Source organism: Ranitomeya imitator, chromosome 5 (genome assembly GCF_032444005.1).
Source record: "Ranitomeya imitator isolate aRanImi1 chromosome 5, aRanImi1.pri, whole genome shotgun sequence".
Taxonomy (NCBI): domain Eukaryota; kingdom Metazoa; phylum Chordata; class Amphibia; order Anura; family Dendrobatidae; genus Ranitomeya; species Ranitomeya imitator.
Window position 1 is genome coordinate 474,618,192 of NC_091286.1, and position 20,514 is coordinate 474,638,705.

At 42.7% G+C, this 20,514-nt stretch overlaps 1 protein-coding gene across 13 annotated transcripts in view; it reads left to right on the top strand.

Annotated features, from left to right (window-relative positions):
- TNIK (TRAF2 and NCK interacting kinase) overlaps positions 1 to 20,514 on the top strand; it is a 383,200-nt gene that overhangs the window by 214,387 nt on the left and 148,299 nt on the right. For all 13 annotated transcript variants that reach the window (XM_069727325.1, XM_069727314.1, XM_069727316.1 and 10 more), the window contains exons 7-9: positions 986 to 1,116; positions 5,009 to 5,063; positions 7,922 to 8,000. In XM_069727325.1, coding sequence (XP_069583426.1) covers positions 986 to 1,116; positions 5,009 to 5,063; positions 7,922 to 8,000 — 265 coding nt within the window. The remainder of the gene's footprint in view (positions 1 to 985; positions 1,117 to 5,008; positions 5,064 to 7,921; positions 8,001 to 20,514) is intronic.

Genomic DNA, 20,514 nt, shown 5'->3' on the forward strand with positions numbered 1-20,514 from the left:
CATTCCCTTAGCGTAATCTATGGCATCCGGCCTTCCTACCCAATATTCATGCCTGAGCTATATTTGTCTAGTGACTTAAAGAGGGTCCGTCACCAAATGTTGCTACATAAACTGCGTAGATTATTAATAGATCTTAGACCCAATGAGGCTGTTGTACTAGCTTTGACTAATCATCTTAAAATGGCTGTATAATTCTTTCTAAAAAGTTTTCCCTCCTGAGATTCTAATAAGCGTTTGTCAGTCCAGCTGTAGTTGGATACAGGAACCGCTTATTTTAACATAAACTTGCAACAACCATTCTGGTAAGGATTTTCATAATAAGCACACCTGTGTCATCAGGTCTGAGATCTGTTTACAAATGTATCCTGTTCGTTTTGTGAAATACGGAGATAAATCCACTTTAATGGACCGCGACAAAATGCTAGAATGAAGTCATCCTACAGAGGTGGAAGCTGTTACAGTAGCCAAGTAACTAATACCCATGGTACCCAGTGTCATGGAGCTCTAGAAATCTTGTTTCGGATTTCAATTGGCTCTGGATTTTGCATGTAGTGCCTCCTTTATATATGACATACCTTCTGAAAATGCTTGCAATGCTTTGGAACTAATTTAATTGACATCAAAATCAGGCGAATGCCTTAGGCTACGTTCACATTTGCGTTGTGCGGGGCTGCATCGGCGACGCAACGCACAACGCAAACAAGAACGCATGCAAAACGCATAGTTTTGCGACGCATGCGTCCTTTTTTTGCCGGATTTCCTCTGCGCTCTAACGCTTGCGGCAAAAAAGACGCATGCATCGCAAAACGCATGCAAACGCATGTCCATGCGCCCCCATGTTAAATATAGGCAGCCCGGCAGAACGCAAATGTGAACGTAGCCTTATTGTAATTGTCGAGGGCAGCTATACAATATTTACTCATCACTTTTTTTGGATGATCAGTTTTGAGTAACGTTTTTCCTTTATTTTCCCGTTTGACCACAGTGGATTTCGGTGTCAGTGCGCAGTTAGACAGGACAGTAGGAAGAAGAAACACTTTCATTGGCACTCCATATTGGATGGCTCCTGAAGTCATTGCCTGTGATGAAAACCCAGATGCCACCTATGACTTTAAGGTACATTGTGCACTGTTCCTAGTTGCACTTTTTGTGAGTGGGAAACTGAGAACTTTTATGTATTGAGATGAAATAGTCATAGTTCCTATAATTAATTAAGAGCATCATAAAGCTGTCATCTTGCAGCCGTAATAAAGTCTGCTTGTGTACACTCCTCGGTGTAATATAAATGAATCAGATTACTGGACTCCCGGGGCAAACTGAAGCTACAGCAAATCCTCTTTCACTCAGTCCCAATTCCAGAGAAAATGATGCAATTTTTCAGAGAAGCTTTGCTGATTTTGTGCCTGGAGTTAAATTGCCATCTGCAAGTCTTATGCTGCTTATTCTTCCCTCTGTTTTGTGAACTATCCTGCTTTCTACTTTTCTTTTTTTTTGTGTGTGTGTTGAGAACTTTGGGACGCACAGATTTTTTCATTTGACTTGGTGAGAAAGTGATACAAAACACTTTTTGGACTCATCGGAAATACTACAATTCTTCTGCCCTTAATTTTAAACCTATTAGAAGCCTACGTCCATGTGGAAATATTTCATATCATTTGTTATTTATTATTTATATGACATTTGACTGTCTATTATTTGTATAAAAAAAATCATAAGTCGAAAAAAAATACACCCAAGTTAAAAAAAAATAAATAAGTTATTACTGTAAATAATAAAAATTTGATTTCTGTATTGCCAACAAATTCAGCAGAAATTTACAATTAAGCAGGGACATGTCTAAAAAATAAAGACATCACAAAGTAACACAGTGCCACAGTTACACGAGTAATAAGGACCTTACACACAAACTTAGTCTATAGGGAAATAGGGGTGAGACAAAATGTAGATTAAATAGGGTATGTTAAATAAGCTTTATGATCCGGGCACCAGCAAGTGTCGGTCTATGGACAAATGCGAAGTGCTATTTGGTGCAAGAAGGAAGTGGACAGAGATGAACAGGAGGGACCAGGTTCTGAGTGCAATTTAGAAAGGGGGGAGCAGTGGAGAGTTAGGTTGGTGAATTGAGATGATAGGCTTGTCTAAAGAGATGGATGTGTGTTTAACTTACTTTTAAAAATGTGGGGGCTAGGTATTAGTCGGATTGTCCGTGGTAGTGCATTCCAGAAAACTGGCTCAGCACGAGAGAAGCCTTGGAGATAGAGGTGGGGAGTTCAGATAATAGAGGACGTTAGTCTTAGATCAGTTGCGGAATGGAGACCATGTGTAGAGTGATAGACAGAGATGATGGAAGAGATATAGGGTGATGAAGAACTGTGGAAGGCCTTGTTGGAGAGAGAGAAGTTTGTATTGTATTCTGTATAGTGATGAGCGAGTGTACTCGTTGCTCGGGTTTTCCCGAGCACGCTCAGGTGGTCTCAGAGTATTTGTAACTGCTCGGAGATTTAGTTTTTGTTGATGCAGCTACATGATTTACAGCTGATAGACAGCTTGAATACATGTGGGGATTCCCTAGCAACCAGGCAACCCCCACATGTACTCAGGCTGGCTAGCAGCCGTAAATCATTCAGCTGCGTCAACAAAAACTAAATCTCCGAGCAGTTACAAAACTCGGAGACCACCCGAGCAGCAAGTACACTCGCTCATCACTAATGCTGTATTGTATGGGGCACCCAGTGCAATGATTGGCACAGGGTAGAGACATCGGTGTAGCGGCTGGACAGAAATACAACCCTCACTGCTGCATTGAGGATGTTTAGATGGACTGATACCGATCAGTAGGAAATTGCCTTAGTCCAGATGAGCATGAACAAGAGCCATTGTAAAAGTTTTTGCAGTTTAAAACATGAGAAAAGGTCAGATTATGGAGCTGTTTTTAAGATTCATGTAACAGGAACAATTGGATAAAGGGAATAAAGGAAGTTCTGTGTCAATTATAACTCTAAGGCAGCGAGCACGCTGCTTGGGAGTTATGGATGAACCATCCAAGACAGTTGCAATATTGGCCGGTATGAGTTGGTTACTAGAGAAAGGAAACGTGAAAAGTTCAGTTTTAAACAGAATGTTATGTAAAGGGAGGACGTGGTGTTAGAGACAACGGATAGACAATCCCTGGATTTCGTATTAAGGTAGGGGTACTGGCAGGTTAATAGGTGTGTAATTGGGCATCATCAACATAGCGATGATGTTGGAAACCAAATATGCTGATGGTTGTGTGAAGGATGACACCAGAAGGATTATGCAGAATCCCACCGCTGCCACCACTACATCAGCAAGATCACTTGGTGTGGTCTCCTCACTTGCACCAACGTGATATTCTGCACCACTTGGGGACACGTAAGGTCAGCTTGGTGCTGCTTTGCGCACACACTCCCTGTCCACACGGGTCCAGGGAGGCACAAGGAGTGAGAGACTGTGGCCCACACAGTCACTGACTTGGCACCACACTTGCTCACAACTCTGACAGGCTGAGAGGTGCTATTCACTTGCAGCAGTGAAACAGAGTGCTGTCAGCCTGGTAGGTCTGCCACCAGTTCCTCGTTGGATATAAGCCCAGTCCGTTAACGGGATTATATAGGGACAGAAACTGATAACATTGGAAGTGAAGCAGAAAAACGGGCGTATGGATTCGTGGATCAATATAAAAGAGCAGCCCAATGGTAAATTATATAAGGGCACAGTAGACCATACACTATATACACAATGGTTATACATATACAATGGCCAGATGTGCAAATACAGATAGTAGTAGGACAAAAGATATAAGCAGAATATGTCAATTGCTGGGTGTTGTTATATCATGGGTGCGCTGGAGTACAAGGGGGCATTGGCTGCCAACTGGTGAAATGGACCGCATGCATAACAGAGAGAGGAACCAGATGTGAAAGTGGCCTAAGGCAACTAAGAGCTGCCACCTCTACCAAACCACCCGAGTGTTACTGCCTTACTGTGCCGCTAGTTGAGCTGTTCATATTCATGCAGATCATAGTCTTCACCCAGTAAAGCCTCTTTTCAGCCAAGTTTAGTATAAAGCCCTACAAATGCCTCAGTCTTACACAGCTGTCCCACTTCAAGCTGTCATGCTGCTGCAGTGCAGTATAGCACAACTTCCACCAGGGGGAGCTTGAGAGGGAAGTAAGACTGCACACACAGAGCAGTAGCACAGACGCCACCAAGTGGCGAGAGACTGGTCAGACAAGCCGAGTTAAAAAAAAAAACGTTAGAAGCTGAAGTACCAATAGTAGCAGCAGTACACGTGGTCAGGAACAAGCCAGGGGGTTCAGCAGCAGTCAGAAGCAGATAAGATAAAGACATAAGGCAGAAGCGAGTCCGAATACGAGCCAAGTCAAAAATCAGAGAATCAAGCCAAAAAACAGGGAAACACTGGGAAAAGGGAAGACAGAGGGAGTAAACAGACACAGGGCAAGTCAGGGATCACAGCAGGACAGATCAAGAGCTACCAGAGTCAGGTTCTCACGCCGAAGGCAGAACTATAGCTGACACCGCCAGCAGGATGCATCGGAGATAAATAGCACACCTGAACCCAGAATGAGGCAGAGCAAAGTTAACCCTTGAGATGATCCGCCCGGAAAATGGGCAGACAGGATTAAACCCTGGAATGGATCATGACACAAGCTTCATTTCATTTCACGTGGAAAGAAAAGTAATAAAAACTAGGGAAAAAACTTACAGCCTCGGCAGCAGGTGACAAACAATCCATTTTGTTCATTGTCCTTGTTCATCAGGGTTGAAAGCTGCTGCCCATCACTACTGGAAAAGCATATTCCATCTGTAGAGACTGGAGGTGCTTTTACTTGTTCATTATCTTTCATTCTGAAAAACACTTGTATCCAGATAACTGAATATTGATGACGCAGTGTCTTAAAATCGAAGAAAGTGCAAATTCATAAATTATTATTGTTTTGTAATGTTTTGTTTTGTTTTATTCTAGAGTGATTTGTGGTCTTTAGGAATAACAGCCATAGAGATGGCCGAAGGAGCGCCTCGTAAGTAATACAGAACTTTGATCTTTTTTTTATGTTTTTTCTACATTACCACAAATGAGTGATGCATTATTATGTATAAAACTAGGCCCATGCCGTATAATGAGCACACACTGATAAATAATATTTTTCCTAGCCTGAGAGACTCTCTTCACTAGTTAGCATTTCCCAAGAAGAAACTTTCTCCTCCCGAGACCCTGAACATTATTAAAGTTTCTAAAACTTTTTTGTTTTGTTTTTAAAGATATTTCTAAAAAGAAAATGTATTTTCTCTATCAAATGTTTGCAGAACTATTATTCTGGATGGCCTGTCTAGAATGCTAATCAGATAGATATTGATGTTAGTACACTATCCTCTCTGTAGGGAGCTTACCTAGCCCGAGGAGCAGAATTTTATCATCCGTCACTTTGTGTTTGTTTTATTGTCCATTGTAGTATTATTCTTTGTCCTCACCTGTACAGTGCTAATGGTTTTCAAATTGTTTCCAAGAACTCGATTAATGGGAGAGTCTTAGGGGCAAGGTGCTAATGGATGTTTTCCACCATTACTTAATAGGAAGGAAGGTAGACTAACGTACTTTATTTAAGAATATGACATGCTTTATAGCCCTCTCCAGGAATTTTTTATTTTTGCGCTTTTGTTTTTTTCTTCCTCTTGTTTCAAGAGCCACAACTTTAGTATTTTTTTTCGATATACTCTTATGTAGGCTTGTTTTTTTCAGGACCAGTTGTGGTTTGGAATGGCACCATTCATCTTACTAAACCATTTTGGAAAATGGGTGGGAAAAAAATTTAAATTGCGAAACGATGCAATTCTACCATTGTTTTATGTGACGTTTTGTTTTTTTACCACTTTTTATTGTATTTTTTTGGGAAATGCGGCAACAGAAAAATTGCAATTCTGGCATTCCAATTAATTTTTTTGGCTGTTGTACCGTTTAAACAATTGTACATTTTTATTGATCTGACTCTTTTGGATATGATGATGCCAAATAATAGGTATTTTTTTTTTTTTTTTTAAATTTGTTAAGTTCTTTAATGAATGCAAAAATGAGGAATGCTCTACGGTACAATTTTATGTTATATATAAAAATTATTTTTTTTCTTTTATTTCTTTATTATTTTCTTTCTTTTTTTTTTTTTAGGGACCTGAACCTGTGATCGTTTGATAGCTCATAGTATATACTGTGATACTATAGCATTTTAGTGAAATTGACTGAGCTTTAGAAGAGGCCTAGCATGTTCGTTTTGGAGGCCTTCATCAGGCACTTGACTGCCCTAGAGACTCATTTGTTCCCTGTAATCGCTCACGGGGAATCAATGGGACCTAGTGCTGGGTAACCTATTAAATATTATGGCCAATGATTTGACAGTGGCATTTAAATAGCTAAATTGCTGCAGTCTGAGCACACTCTTTTTGCTGCAGTTAGACTGATGCCATCTATGTAGCATCTACATGGTATGAAGCAAAGTCAGCTCTTAAGCCAACATTACACTTTCCTTAGTGCTCTATGATGAAAATGCTCACTATAAGTCTTAAGGAGTTAAATATCACGGTGTTCAATGTGTTAGACAAAGCTACTAATCCATAGTAAAAAGGTATGCTGCTTCAAAATCTGGACTAAGGGAGAAGTATAGGACAGTCACTGGAGTCATACAGTGTCTTTTTGGTCTCCTTCCCTAAGCATCATATGAGACGCTGTTGCCTCCTTTTATGGGGGTAGGTTAGTGATATATACTTCTGCCCTTGCGGTAAAGTAAATCTACTTCCAGGCTCTGACTTCCTGTTGAGCTATAATAACAGCCAATCAGAAGAAGTACAGCTGCCAGAAGGAGGGAGAGAACCAATGATGAGTCAGGAGGTGTGTCTCAGACTACCACAGTCCACTATGAGCACTGCAGCTAAGCTGTAGTTACTTGAGTAGTCACAATTTGTGTATGCAAAAATCTCTGTGAATGACTTTGTGCCATTTGGTCATCTTTGACTGGACCAACCGTAATATATGGTGACTTTCAGCTAGCAGGAGAGTCTCCCTCTCTAGTGCCTCTAAATCTTGACAGAGGTTGCCTGGAAGGACAACCCCTGTAAGCCTCATTCACATTTTGTGCATTTCTTTGAGCAGTCAGGAGTTTTTATAAAAAATGTAAAATGCTGATAAAATACAATGCCTCTGTTCACATTCAGAGCATATGTTTAATATATGCTATGGTTTACTGTGTATGCAAAGTATAGCTCCTTTCCATGACAAAGGCCAAAAGAGTTTACCTTGTTTGGAGTATAGCATGTGGATGTCACTATTCCATACGATGTTGTACAGTAAAAAATGGATCCAACCTGGTGATGTTTGATTAGTTTGTTAGATTTGCACCAGTCAAACCTGAAAATTCAGTAAAATTGTAAAAATCGAACATCCTTAAATGTTGTGTTGTAATAAAACCATATTTATTAAAATTAGCCAATAATAATTTACTGATGTAATAATAATGTTTCCTTTTGTATTATGTTAATGTCTTTATTAGCATTTCAAGCACTGTATTTGACTTGAGGATAACTTAGGGATTGTGCACGGTTCTCTAAAATAGATATTTTCTTAGTCGTCTCCTAACTCGGTTTGTAGCCCCGCCAAAGCTTCAGGTGTGTAGCTCTTGGGTCATAATTCACTTGCTATTCTGTGAAGTATTACGGCCTCGATTTCAGTGGATTAGTGTAAAGGCTTCTAAAGCTCTAAGGTGTTAATAGCAGGTACATTTTTCTGCCACTATAAGCCAATTGCCGAAAATTTCATTTCACACGTACGTTGGGTACAAAATGTTGTCTTGCTGTCAGTTTTCCGTCTGACATATTTTTTCTTAACCTTTAGCACTCTGTGATATGCATCCCATGAGAGCCCTTTTTCTAATCCCTCGGAATCCAGCTCCTAGATTGAAATCGAAGAAATGGTGAGTCACTTTGAGACTGCTTTTCCTGAGTAAGCTCTGTGTTGGCACTTCGTCTCTACATGCATAGAATGGATGAGATCTCCTGGACGAGAGACATAATGCTGAATATAGCAATAAATACCTAGGAAGAGATATACAGGTTAATATTTGTCGTCATCTATAACCTACTGAGGACTCATAGGCCCCGATTACTCATTTGCAATTTATTAAAGTTTCTTTTTTGCGTTGTGGTATTTGCTGATGTTTTTGCTCCATATTCTTCAAAATTGTGCACAGTGTTCAATTTGTTGCACATTATTATTGTCATTAACCATTTTTTTTTTACGTTTTAGTGCCAAAAGTGTTAAATCCTTTAACTTTCCAAATTGAAAACTTACTCCTGGCACTGATTGGAGTGAGTTGCAACAAAAAATGCAAAATTTGTCAAAAATTGCATTTCATCAGTCTGTCTAAAACTTTTGGATAAGCAAAGTTGTCGATGATAAATGAAAAAATACTTAGTTAAAAAGTGGGTCAAAACATATAGAGAATAAGATGCATATACTAAAGCCACTGAAAAAGAACAAATTAACTGGTTGGTTCGTAGGTGAAAGTAAATTTGATCTAAATCCCTATTTCATGCCATAATCTAAGCTATTTTCTTATATAATTGCTTTAAACTACCCCTACCATTCTTTAACTACTCTCTACATCTGAAGTGCTATATTTTTTTACTTCCAGTTTGATGACGATTCATACGAGACCCTCTGCCACAGCCTCTGCCCCCTCCTTGAAACGAAATGTAATCAGTGATGCTCATTTCAAGAGCTGGTCTATTCTCTGTGTCCAGTGTGTCTCCTGTGCGCTGACCAGTGTGTCTCCTGTGCGCTGACCGGTGTGTCTCCTGTGCGCTGTCCTGTGTGTCTCTCCTGTGCGCTGTCCTGTGTGTCTCTCCTGTGCACTGTCCTGTGTCTCTCCTGTTCGCTGTCCTGTGTGCCTCCTGTGTGCTGTCCTGTGTGCCTCCTGTGTGCTGTCCTGTGTGCCTCCTGTGCGCTGTCCTGTGTGTCTCCTTTGCTCTATCCTGTGTGCCTCCTGTGCGCTGTCCTGTGTGCCTCCTGTGCGCTGTCCTGTGTGTCTCCTGTGCGCTGTCCTGTGTGTCTCCTGTGCGCTGTCCTGTGTGTCTCTCCTGTGCGCTGTCCTGTGTGCCTCCTGTGCGCTGTCCTGTGTGTCTCCTGTGCGCTGTCCTGTGTGTCTCCTGTGCGCTGTCCTGTGTGCCTCCTGTGCGCTGTCCTGTGTGCCTCCTGTGCGCTGTCCTATGTGCCTCCTGTGCGCTGTCCTGTGTGTCTCCTGTGCGCTGTCCTGTGTGTCTCCTGTGCGCGGTCCTGTGTGCCTCCTGTGCGCTGTCCTGTGTGCCTCCTGTGCGCTGTCCTTTGTGTCTCCTGTACGCAACATCCACTCTGTTGTCTACTTAGATAAGTAATAATAAGCCAGGAACAGAGCAGTGTCAGAATACCCGGCATGCAGGAGACCAGCGCCGCCCTTGCAAGTGACATTAATAATCTCTGCCAGATATTCGGTCACCTCTCTGCTATTGGATTATTACTATTCATAAGCAGACAGCACACAGGGGATAGTGTCAGAGGACAGAACAGGGACCAGCCCCTGAAATGAGCATCACTGATGACTCTTCTTTTTAGGGAGGGGGCAGAGGCGGTGACAGTATCCTCAGCCCCCTGTTGACGCTTTGAATATCCCAGGATGCACTGGGGGCTTTCAAATGAATAGTCATCAGACAAACAAGTCAGTAAAAACAAAAAGATAGAATAGCAGTTAGATAGTTGAGTTAGTGAACAGTAGGGAATTTTTTAAAGGGAACCTGTTACCTCCAAAATCGCGGGTGAGGTAAGCCCACTGGCATCAGGGGCTTATCTACAGCATTCTGGAATGCTGTAGATAAGCTCCAGATGTGTCCTAAAAGATGAGAAAAAGATGTTGGATTATACTCACCCAGCGGCGTTCCCGCTGTTGGCCCGGGTCCGGTGCCTCCCATCTTCATCAGATGACGTCCTCTTCTGGTCTTCACGCTACAGCTACAGCACAGGCGTGCTTTGTCTGCCCTGTTGAGGGCAGAGCAAAGTACTGCAGTGCGCAGGTGCCGGGAAAGGTCAGAGAGGCCCAGCGCCTGCGCACTGAAGTACTTTGCTCTGCCCTCAACAGGGCAGACAAAGCACGCCTGTGTCAGAGCTGCAACGTGAAGACCCGAAGAGGACGTCATCTGATGAAGATGGGAGGCCCTGGACCAACAGCGGGAACGCCCCTGGGTGAGTATAATCTAAAGTCTTTTTCTCATCTTTTAGGATACATCGGGGGCTTATCTACAGCATTCCAGAATGCTGTAGATAAGCCCCCGATGCCGGTGGGCTTACCTCACCCGCGATTTTGGGGGTGACAGGTTCCCTTTAACCAAATATTAGAAAATAGCTTAGATTATGGGATCAAATAGGGAATTAAAAATAAAATTACTTTGCCTTTGGACTACCCCTTTAATTATGTATTTTTGCCACTTGTCTGCAATAAAATGTGCCTGATGAAGAGACTGAAGAAGTCTTGAAAGATTGATATGTGTCATCATCTTTTCTGGTAGCTATAAAAACATATTTACTGAGGAGACTCTCATTTGTTACCTTTTCCTTACATACTTTTGCATTTTCCTCTGGTTTTACTGTTTTCTTCCTGTTTGCAGCCTTTACTCGGTTTCTTGCTAGTTGGAACTTGATTTGGCTGGGTCTCACTTGTACCATAGCGTAATTTCTCGGTGGAAACAACTTGTCATTCTAACGCGGCATAGTTTATCTTGAAGGATTAGGAATGCATCAATTTGGAGAGCGCAGACTGGGGATGGGCTTCTCAGATTGCTTAAATAAAATCTTTAGAAATCCAGGGCATGGCAGGACTGAACTTACTCTGCACAGCTGTTGTTTTTCCCCATTGGAATACATGGTATTCAGAGGAACATAAAAGCTGCGCTGTAGAAAGGGAGAAAAAGCTCAAATTCAGTGGCGGAGTGGAAAGATTATGTATATGCATTTCCCAGCACCTTACTAGGTGTAAATTTTCCCACTATAACAAGTGCTTTTCTAGATTTTATTAGTTCTTTGCCGTTGTGGATCTCTGGAGTGGGAGGACAAGGGATCTTTGGCCTCCTTTAGATTTGCACCTTTTCACCCATGAGACAATGGTGCGCCAGATCCACCAGAGTGAGTCCTGTTGTCCTGCTTGGCTGTGCTATCAGTTAAAGCCTGGTTGTTCCTTTTTTATTCTTTAGTCCTTTCTCTTTTCGGCTATCATCTGCCGTTCATGTTTTTTTTGTCGTATCTCATTCTCTGCTTGACTTGAGCGTACAACTTTCTGCTTTTTCATCACGGAGGAAAGATGCCAGCTCAGTGATCTGAACAGAAAGTTCCCCTTTCCACTGGGAACAGCACCTGGTGTGCATGTGGCTCAGGGAGAAAGAAAGCGAACACATGGCGTGATACTGCACAGATCACCAGAACGGCGTTGAGGATAGCAGAATAATTGCAAAATGTCCTCACTTTGTGAAGGAAGTGAAAGAACTTATCACAAGCAGTTTAATTTTGCAATGCTTTTAGTATTAAAGGGGTTGTCCACTAATTTTATATTGATGATCTAAGAGGTCATCAATATGAGATTGGTGGGGGAGGGACACCTGGCACCCCCACTGATCAGCTGTTCCAGGATGTTCGCAGTTGCGGAGCAGCACAGCGCCGTTATCTGTATAGTGGCTGCAGCAGGGTACTGCACATCTGTATCTATTCAACTCAAGAGGAGTGGACCTGCATTATCACACTTCAGCCACTACATAGTGACGGAGTTGTGCTGTTCCGCTCTGCAACTGATCGGCTTTTCCCAGTGCCAGCTGGATATGATCACATCATGGTGCGACACCCGGCACCCTCACCGATCTGATATTGATAAGCTAATCACAAGGATAAGTCATCAATATAAAATAAGCGGACAACCCCTTTTAATGCCACACTTGTAGGAAATACATTTTTCTTTGCTCTGTTAAAAACGAGAAAGTCTTTGATCTTTGATCAATAGCTGAAATTCTTGCAATGCGAATTATGTATTCATGTGATCAAAATGAAATCTTACTTTGGTTGGCCTAAATTTGTTAACGGGAGGCGTTTTTCACATGGACATACATATTGCATCACTGAATTCCATAGAAATATGTCAGTCTGAATAGCGGTTTCAATGACTTGTCAGGTAAGCCCTTTTCCTTAATAGCCGCAGCACCCTGCTAAGGGGTCAACTCATTGATGTTTGACTACTCCTGTGATTTGTAGCTTGAAAGGAAAGCGCCATCAATTTTACAGGCGGTTTTGCTTTCTTTGCATTATTTTATCCACTTGCACAATGATTAAAATCTTCACACATATCGGCCACATAAGACGCTTTCCCAGCAGTCGTGCAGGTTCATCTTATCTAGGCGGTGACCACGAAGCGGTGCGTATGATGGTTCGTTTCCCATTGCCTTCATTATTGTTGGCAGCACATTCCCTGTTGGGGATGTGCCACCAACCAGAAATATTTTTTATGACCACATAAGTGATCAGTGGCAAATGTTTTCTCGTTTGTTTGATTGATGACCTTTTATACACTGATCACGGATGGGGAGTAAACTTTTGTATCAGTTAATTTAGCAATCATTTGTAAAAGACCCATAATACTTTTTTGGGGTTTAAAAAAAAAAAAAAACGTTTTAAGCATAGGAGGTACCACATTCCTCTCTTCCTGTATGGTCAGTCATGCATTTTTTTTCTGATGTACAGATGTGGAAAAGGTTAGATCACATAAAGTGAACCTGATAACTGATACGTGTTCCCTCACCCATAGGCAGAGTCCTGTCTATCAAGGGCAGCGGGCTGGAAGAAGCCATCGGGGACCGAACCACCCTGGAAACTAGTTGGACAGTCGGGTCTCCGGTTGCTTCTTCCAGTCCGCGTCTTTAAGTATGTTATTCTCAGTAATTCTGTAGCGTTTCAGGGTTAAGCATACCTGGCTGAGATCATACAGGCAGTGCAACAGGTTGGGCAGCATGTATCAGCTGTCAGGTTCTCTTTAAGAGGTTTACGATAACTTAACATCGCACAAGACACCGACTGATATTAAGTTAGTTGTCATTGTTGGTGCCGTGATTTCCCATGGCCATGTTCTTTGTATCCCGATAGCCTTTGTTAGATCTGTAGTTGATTCTCTGCTAGTTTATAATGTGTTGTACAGTATAATGCCAGCCATGGTAACATAACCAGTAAGGGCTTCCTGAGTTAATAGATACAAGACCTTCATTGACTTGCCACGGTTACAAAGAGCCTCCCTCTACAGAGAGCTCAGTATGTCCATGACGCATTGCATAGACTGGCCATTAATATTTATCGGCATGATATGAAAACATATTTGAACTGTGGATGTGCTAAATAATACTTAATAGTTTCCCTTGCAGATGACCACTGCAGGTAGCAGGAGTGGGACACACTGCGTTAGATTATTTTCATAGTGGCCTTTTTTCCAAATCGAATTGTCCATGTGGATAGCCTTCTAATATTTCCTTCAGGGATGACACATCTGCATTCGGGGCCAGAACAAGAGATGGGCAGGGAAGGCAGCTGCTTATGGTGCGGAAGTTACAGCTTACAGACTGCAAAACAATGTGCCGACCAATTCCTAGTTATGTCCAAGCTGCTGATAATGCTCTAGATATCATGGAGGACCACTATCATGCTCAATTTCAGGGATAGAAGTGGGCTCATCTAAAAATGCTCCCTTAGCAACCAAGTGCGATCATCCCTCTCTACCTGAATACCCAAAGTTTATAGCCCAAAACCGTAGACACACAATGGTTTTTTTTTTCAGGTGGGCAAACCTGGTGAGGTTTTATTGTTCGCCTAAACCATCATTTTAGCATAATTCTGAGTGCTATTTTCAACATTTTGACCACTGGCATTTTTTGAGCATTAATCAAGCATTTTAGAAGCATCTTTTTATTTTTTTCATTTTTCTGGACTTTTTTATTTCCCATTGACTGTTATAAAGTATAAACCTTTTTCTGAGCGGAACACGCCTGAAGAATAGTCTGCTCACGTTTTTTTAACCGCTTAGCACATCTTGCCCTGAAGTGGTTAAGTCGTGCTCAGTAGACTGGACATGAACAGTCAGTTGTATTTACATAGAAATACATATGTTTATTGATTTAATCGCTTTTTCAGGTGGATTTCGGAGCTGATCTGCCTAGAAAATTGTGTGCATGTAACCGAAGAGGCTTTTTTGGCGTTTTGAATGCATTTGTTTGCTTACTGGTTGGGTCATTAGCTGAGGACCCCAGTAATATACTTTGAGCAGAGAAGTGTAATCTTTTGCCTGCTGTACATTTTGGAGACTTTTCCAGCTGTCTGCTATGTAGTGGATGTCGCCTTCTGCCTGCAGATTTGTTGTGTGCTGCTTATTAAACTTCACACATCCTACAAACATCAGCGGAGACAAAAGGTCAGCAAGTCATATTAAGGAAATAGAATGAGATCTGGAAAGAGTGACGGGATACAAACATCTTGTGATCTCAGGTATTGATGCAATTAGCTCTTGGCACAGAAGATCGTGATATCAACAATGCATTCAAGGCATCACACTGTAATAGAAAGTCAGTGCGCTTTTAGCCCTTGTCTCACACAAAAATGAGTATCGGAGTTTGTCATTAGTAGTCAGGAAAGACCAAGGTTAATACAACTTGTTTCTCCACACATCATTGATGTGACATGCTGCACATTGGTTCATAGTTCCCGTAAATTTTATGGTAATGCTCGCGTAACATACATCAACCCACACATAGGAAGCATTGATTATAGTATTTTGGGGATCACACATTGACTAAGGGTTTTATGTCATTCTAGGGATCTAGCACTTATTTCTTACATTTTACAGCTTATTTGTGGTCTGACAATCTACCCTGTGTAGTGCAGCGGTAGCACTCTGTACAGTGATGAAGCAGTGACCTAGCAGTGTTCAAAGCAAAACGTCTCTTTAATGTTCAACTAGAAAAAAACCACAGCACACGATATTGTCCGGATTGCAGCCGGACACATATCCTTGGCTGGAAGCCGGAGACAGGTAGTAGGAGGTACAAAATAGAGAAGCTGGGCATAGGACGGACAGAGCGGGGTAAGATGAAGTACAGTTTGGTAAGAGCTGAGTACAGGCGAGACCAAAGGTGCACTGGGAAGGGGAAGACACAAAGGAAGCAGGACAGGACAGAGACACCAGACTAACAGAGTACGGAGCGGACACTGGGAAGGCTGGACGAGGAGACAAGGAAGCCTTGGAAAGGCAGAGAAGCTGAACTGGCTGGACAGAGCAGAGACTCAGAACAGGCAGTGCAAAGACAAAGGTGGAGCTGAGTCACAGAGCACAAATGACAGACAGGCAATGAGCAGAGGAAGGAATCGCCTTAAATACATGGAGTGCTGAAGGACTTCCGGGTCACGGTCCTCCAGGATCACAGAGAGGAGATACAGAGTGCCTGTAAATCAGAAAGAGGAAGTGCTGGAGTGGGCGGTGCACACGCGCACCCAACGAGAACCAAGGAGCGGAGAAGAATGAAGGAGAGGATGCACGTCTGCAGGAGGAGCACGCCGCAGCGGGTAAGTATGAGCGGGGGGAGCGGCGGTGGTCCCGGAAGCAGGCACGGCCGCAGAAGCAGTGGCCGTGACACTACTGACGTTCCTGCTGGAATAATTTTTGCGGTAACGGCCTTGAGCTTCTCCTACTCCTCTCCTGGATGTCTGCAACAATTATGGGTTTTCAAATATATAATTGTTTCTGTTTTTCAGCATTAAACTATATATGTTGCGTTTTCTCTGGAGGTCCGAAACTAGAAACTAAACAGTTTTACATTTTATTTTTGTAAAACTTGTTGAATCAAATACGACATGTTGATGGTCCTCTTTCATTCATGAATGAGTTCCTGAATGAGGCCTGATAACCATTCTCCTTTACAAACCACGCAAGGGAGGTAGGGTTCTGTTATTCACTCTGCAGATAAAGAATCAGAAAGGAAATTGTAAAATCTACCAGTTGAAGCACTGTCAGAGAGGGATGATAATTGCGACTTCTGTCAATATATCTGTTATTTATTGCGTGTTTTCTCTCCACACATCCATATTAAGATGTTTTTCCTGCACACAGTTTGAGTAGATTTACTATTCTAGGTCTTGACTCTAAATATGAAATTAGAGGCCAGAATTGCTTCTCTAGTAAAAAAAAACAAAAAAAAACATGGCCTCAATTCATCATTTGTGTTTTTGTAGTCCCTTTTCTTTTTTGTGTTTTAGTTTTTATTGCAGTTTTTTTCCACCAAAGTCCTCAAAATAGCGCAAGTGCATAATGAATTATGCAAAAATTTAAAAAAATGTTTTTTTATGTCATTAACCTGTTTTGCAATTTCTTAGCTCAAAAAGTTGCATGGTTCACAAAATTGTACAAAACTTCACCAAAATAACATATACGTAAAATTGCGCAGGCGTGTACTATGGAGGACATAGAATGAACTTCAATCCAATATTGCGGCCAGCATGCAGCCAGCGGGTAAGGAAAGGGTGAATCAAACACCCAAAAACCCCGCCTCCATGGCTGAAGATTGTTCCCTCCAAATTCAGGTGACAGTGTCCCTTTAAGTAATTTAAGGGACCTTAAGTTAAAAGTACCACTCCAGCACTGCAGAAAAATGCTTAAGGTGTAAATTGTTTGGTATAATTGTTAACCTTTCTAACCACACATTTAGCATCTCCCATTCCCACACTACCTCCTCATCCTGCCCTTTCTGTTGGAGTCCCTCAAGGCTCTGTCCTAGGACCCTTACTCTTCTCCATCTATACCCTTGGCCTGGGACAACTCTTATAGTCCCATGGCTTCCAGTACCATCTGTACTGTGATGACACTCCGATCTACCTCTCTGGCCCAGACACCACCTCTCTTCTGTCCAAAATCCCAGAGTGTCTATCAGCCATATCTTCCTTCTTCTCCTCCTGCTTTCTCAAGATCATTGTGTACAAATCTGAACTAATAATCTTTCCTCCATCTTGCGTATCTTCTCTACCTGATCTACCTATCACAATAAATATCACGCTTTTCCCTATACTGGAAATGTGCTGCCTAGGAGTAATCTTTGACTCTGCCCAGTCATTCAAATCGCACTTCCAAGCCCTCACCACCTCCTGTTGCCTCCTGCTCAAAAAGATTTCTATAATCCGTCCTTTCCTCAACCCTCTACTAAAATGCTTGTGCATGCCCTTTTCATCTCCCTCCTTGACTACTGCAACATCCTCCTCTGTGGCCTGCTTGCTAACACTCACCTCTTCAGTCCATCCTTAACTCTGCTGCCCAACTAGTTCATTTATCTCCTCGCTAGTCCTCCACTTCCCCCCTTTGCAAATTCCCTCATTGGCTCCCAATTCCCCAGTGTATCCAGTTTAAACTGCTAACACTGACCTACAAAGCCATTCATAATATTTCTCCTCCGCACATCTCCATTGTCCACTACATTCGGATCCTTCAGACGGAACCTGAAAACTCGTCTCTGAAAGAAAGCTTACAACCTGCAATGACCATGCTGCCACCTCAACACCACCGGAGATACTGCAACCCCCAACCTACGATCTCCTTCCCCATCATCCTGCAGAATGTAATCCCACAAGGGCAGGGTCCTCTCCCCCCTGTACCAGTCTATCATTGTTAGTTTGTTCGCTGTAGGTGATATCTGTATTTTCTATGTAACCCCTTCTCATGTACAGCACCATGGAGTCAATGGTGCTATATAAATAAAAATAATAAATTATGTATTTGTCGCAAAAAAAAGTCATTATTTGAAAAGTATTTACACGCCAAAACTGTCAAAAATGCAATAATGAATCGGACCCCATCTTATTCTATGGAGACCTGAAACTGGCTAATAGCGTATTTTTCTGACCATAAGATGCACTTTTGCGTGTGTGTCTTATGGTAGGGATGTAACGTGGGGAGGGGGCATGTTATGGACCTGGTGGTTAGGAGCACCCGGAACGACCTGATGGTTAAACTCATACAGGACAAGCTCTGGGAAGTGGGAGCTCTGCTGACCGCAACCCCTAATCCTATAACACAACTAGAAATAGCCGTGGAGCGTACCTAACACGACCTAGACGCCTCTTCACAGCCTAAGAGCTAACTAGCCCTAAAGATAGAAAATAAAGCCTACCTTGCCTCAGAGAAATTCCCCAAAGGAAAAGGCAGCCCCCCACATATATTGACTGTGAGTTAAGATGAAAGTCACAAACACAGAAATGAAACAGGTTTAGCAAAGGGAGGCCAGACTTACTAAACAGACTGAGGATAGGAAAGGTATCTTTGCGGTCAGCACAAAACACTACAAAAAGGCCACGCAGAGAATGCTTGGCTCCTTCAAGCCAATGTCGCCACTCCTCGAATGCCCACTTCATGGCCAACAACTCTCGATTGCCAACATCATAATTGCGCTCAGCAGGCGAGAATTTTCTAGAAAAGAAGGCACATGGTTTCATCACCGAGCCATCAGAACTTCTTTGCGACAAAACAGCCCCTGCTCCAATCTCAGAAGCATCAACCTCGACCTGAAACGGGAGCGAAACATCTGGCTGGCACAACACAGGGGCAGAAGAAAAACGATGCTTCAACTCCTGAAAAGCCTCTACAGCCGCAGAGGACCAATTGACCACATCAGCACCTTTCTTGGTCAAATCAGTCAACGGTTTAGCAACACTAGAAAAATTAGCGATGAAGCGACGATAAAAATTAGCGAAGCCCAGGAACTTCTGCAGGCTCTTCACAGATGTCGGCTGAGTCCAATCATAAATGGCCTGAACTTTAACAGGGTCCATCTCGATAGTAGAAGGGGAAAAAATGAAACCCAAAAATGAAACCTTCTGAACCCCAAAGAGATATTTCGACCCCTTCACAAACAAGGAATTCGCACGAAGGACCTGGAACACCATTCTGACCTGCTTCACATGAGACTCCCAATCATCCGAAAAGACCAAAATATCATCTAAATATACAATCATGAATCTATCTAGGTACTTTCGGAAGATGTCATGCATAAAGGACTGAAACACAGATGGAGCATTAGAAAGCCCGAATGGCATAACCAGGTACTCAAAATGGCCCTCGGGCGTATTAAATGCTGTTTTCCATTCATCGCCCTGTTTAATTCGCACAAGATTATACGCCCCTCGAAGATCTATCTTGGTGAACCAACTAGCTCCCTTAATCCGAGCAAACAAATCAGACAGCAGCTGCAAAGGTTACTGAAATTTGACTGTGATCTTATTAAGAAGGCGGTAATCAATACAAGGTCTCAAAGAGCCATCCTTCTTAGCCACAAAAAAGAACCCTGCTCCCAACGATGATGACGACGGGCGAATATGACCTTTCTCCAAGGATTCCTTTATATAACTCCGCATAGCAGCGTGCTCTGGCACAGATAAATTAAACAGTCGGCCCTTAGGAATCTTACTACCAGGAATCAAATTAATAGCACAATCGCAATCCCTATGAGGAGGTAAGGCACCGGATTTGGGCTCTTCAAATACATCCCGGTAATCTGACAAAAACTCAGGGACTTCAGAAGGAGTGGAAGGCGAAATTGACAGCAATGGAACATCACCATGTACCCCCTGACAACCCCAGTCGGACACAAACATAGATTTCCAAACCAATACTGGATTATGGACCTGTAGCCATGGCAACCCCAAAACGACCACATCATGCAGATTATGCAACACCAAAAAGCGAATATCCTCCTGATGTGCAGGAGCCATGCACATGGTCAATTGAGTCCAGTACTGAGGCTTATTCTTGGCCAAAGGCGTAGCATCAATTCCTCTCAATGGAATAGGATACTGCAAGGGCTCCAAGAAAAAACCACAGCGCCTGGCAAACTCCAAGTCCATCAAATTCAGGGCAGCGCCTGAATCCACAAATGCCATAACAGAATAGGACGACAAAGAGCAAATCAGAGTAACGGACAAAAGAAATTTAGACTGTACCGTACCAATAGTGGCAGACCTAGCGAACCACTTAGTGCGCTTAGGACAATCGGAGATAGCATGAGTGGAATCACCACAGTAAAAACACAGCCCATTCTGACGTCTGTGTTCTTGCCGTTCAGCTCTGGTCAAAGTCCTATCACATTGCATAGGCTCAGGCCTATGCTCAGAGAATACCGCCAAATGGTGCACAGCTTTGCGCTTACGCAAGCGCCGATCGATCTGAATGGCCAAGGACATAGACTCATTCAGACCAGCAGGCGTGGGAAATCCCACCATGACATCCTTAAGGGCTTCAGAAAGACCCTTTCTGAAAATTGCCACCAGGGCACACTCATTCCACTGAGTAAGCACAGACCACTTTCTAAACTTCTGACAGTACACCTCTGCTTCATCCTGACCCT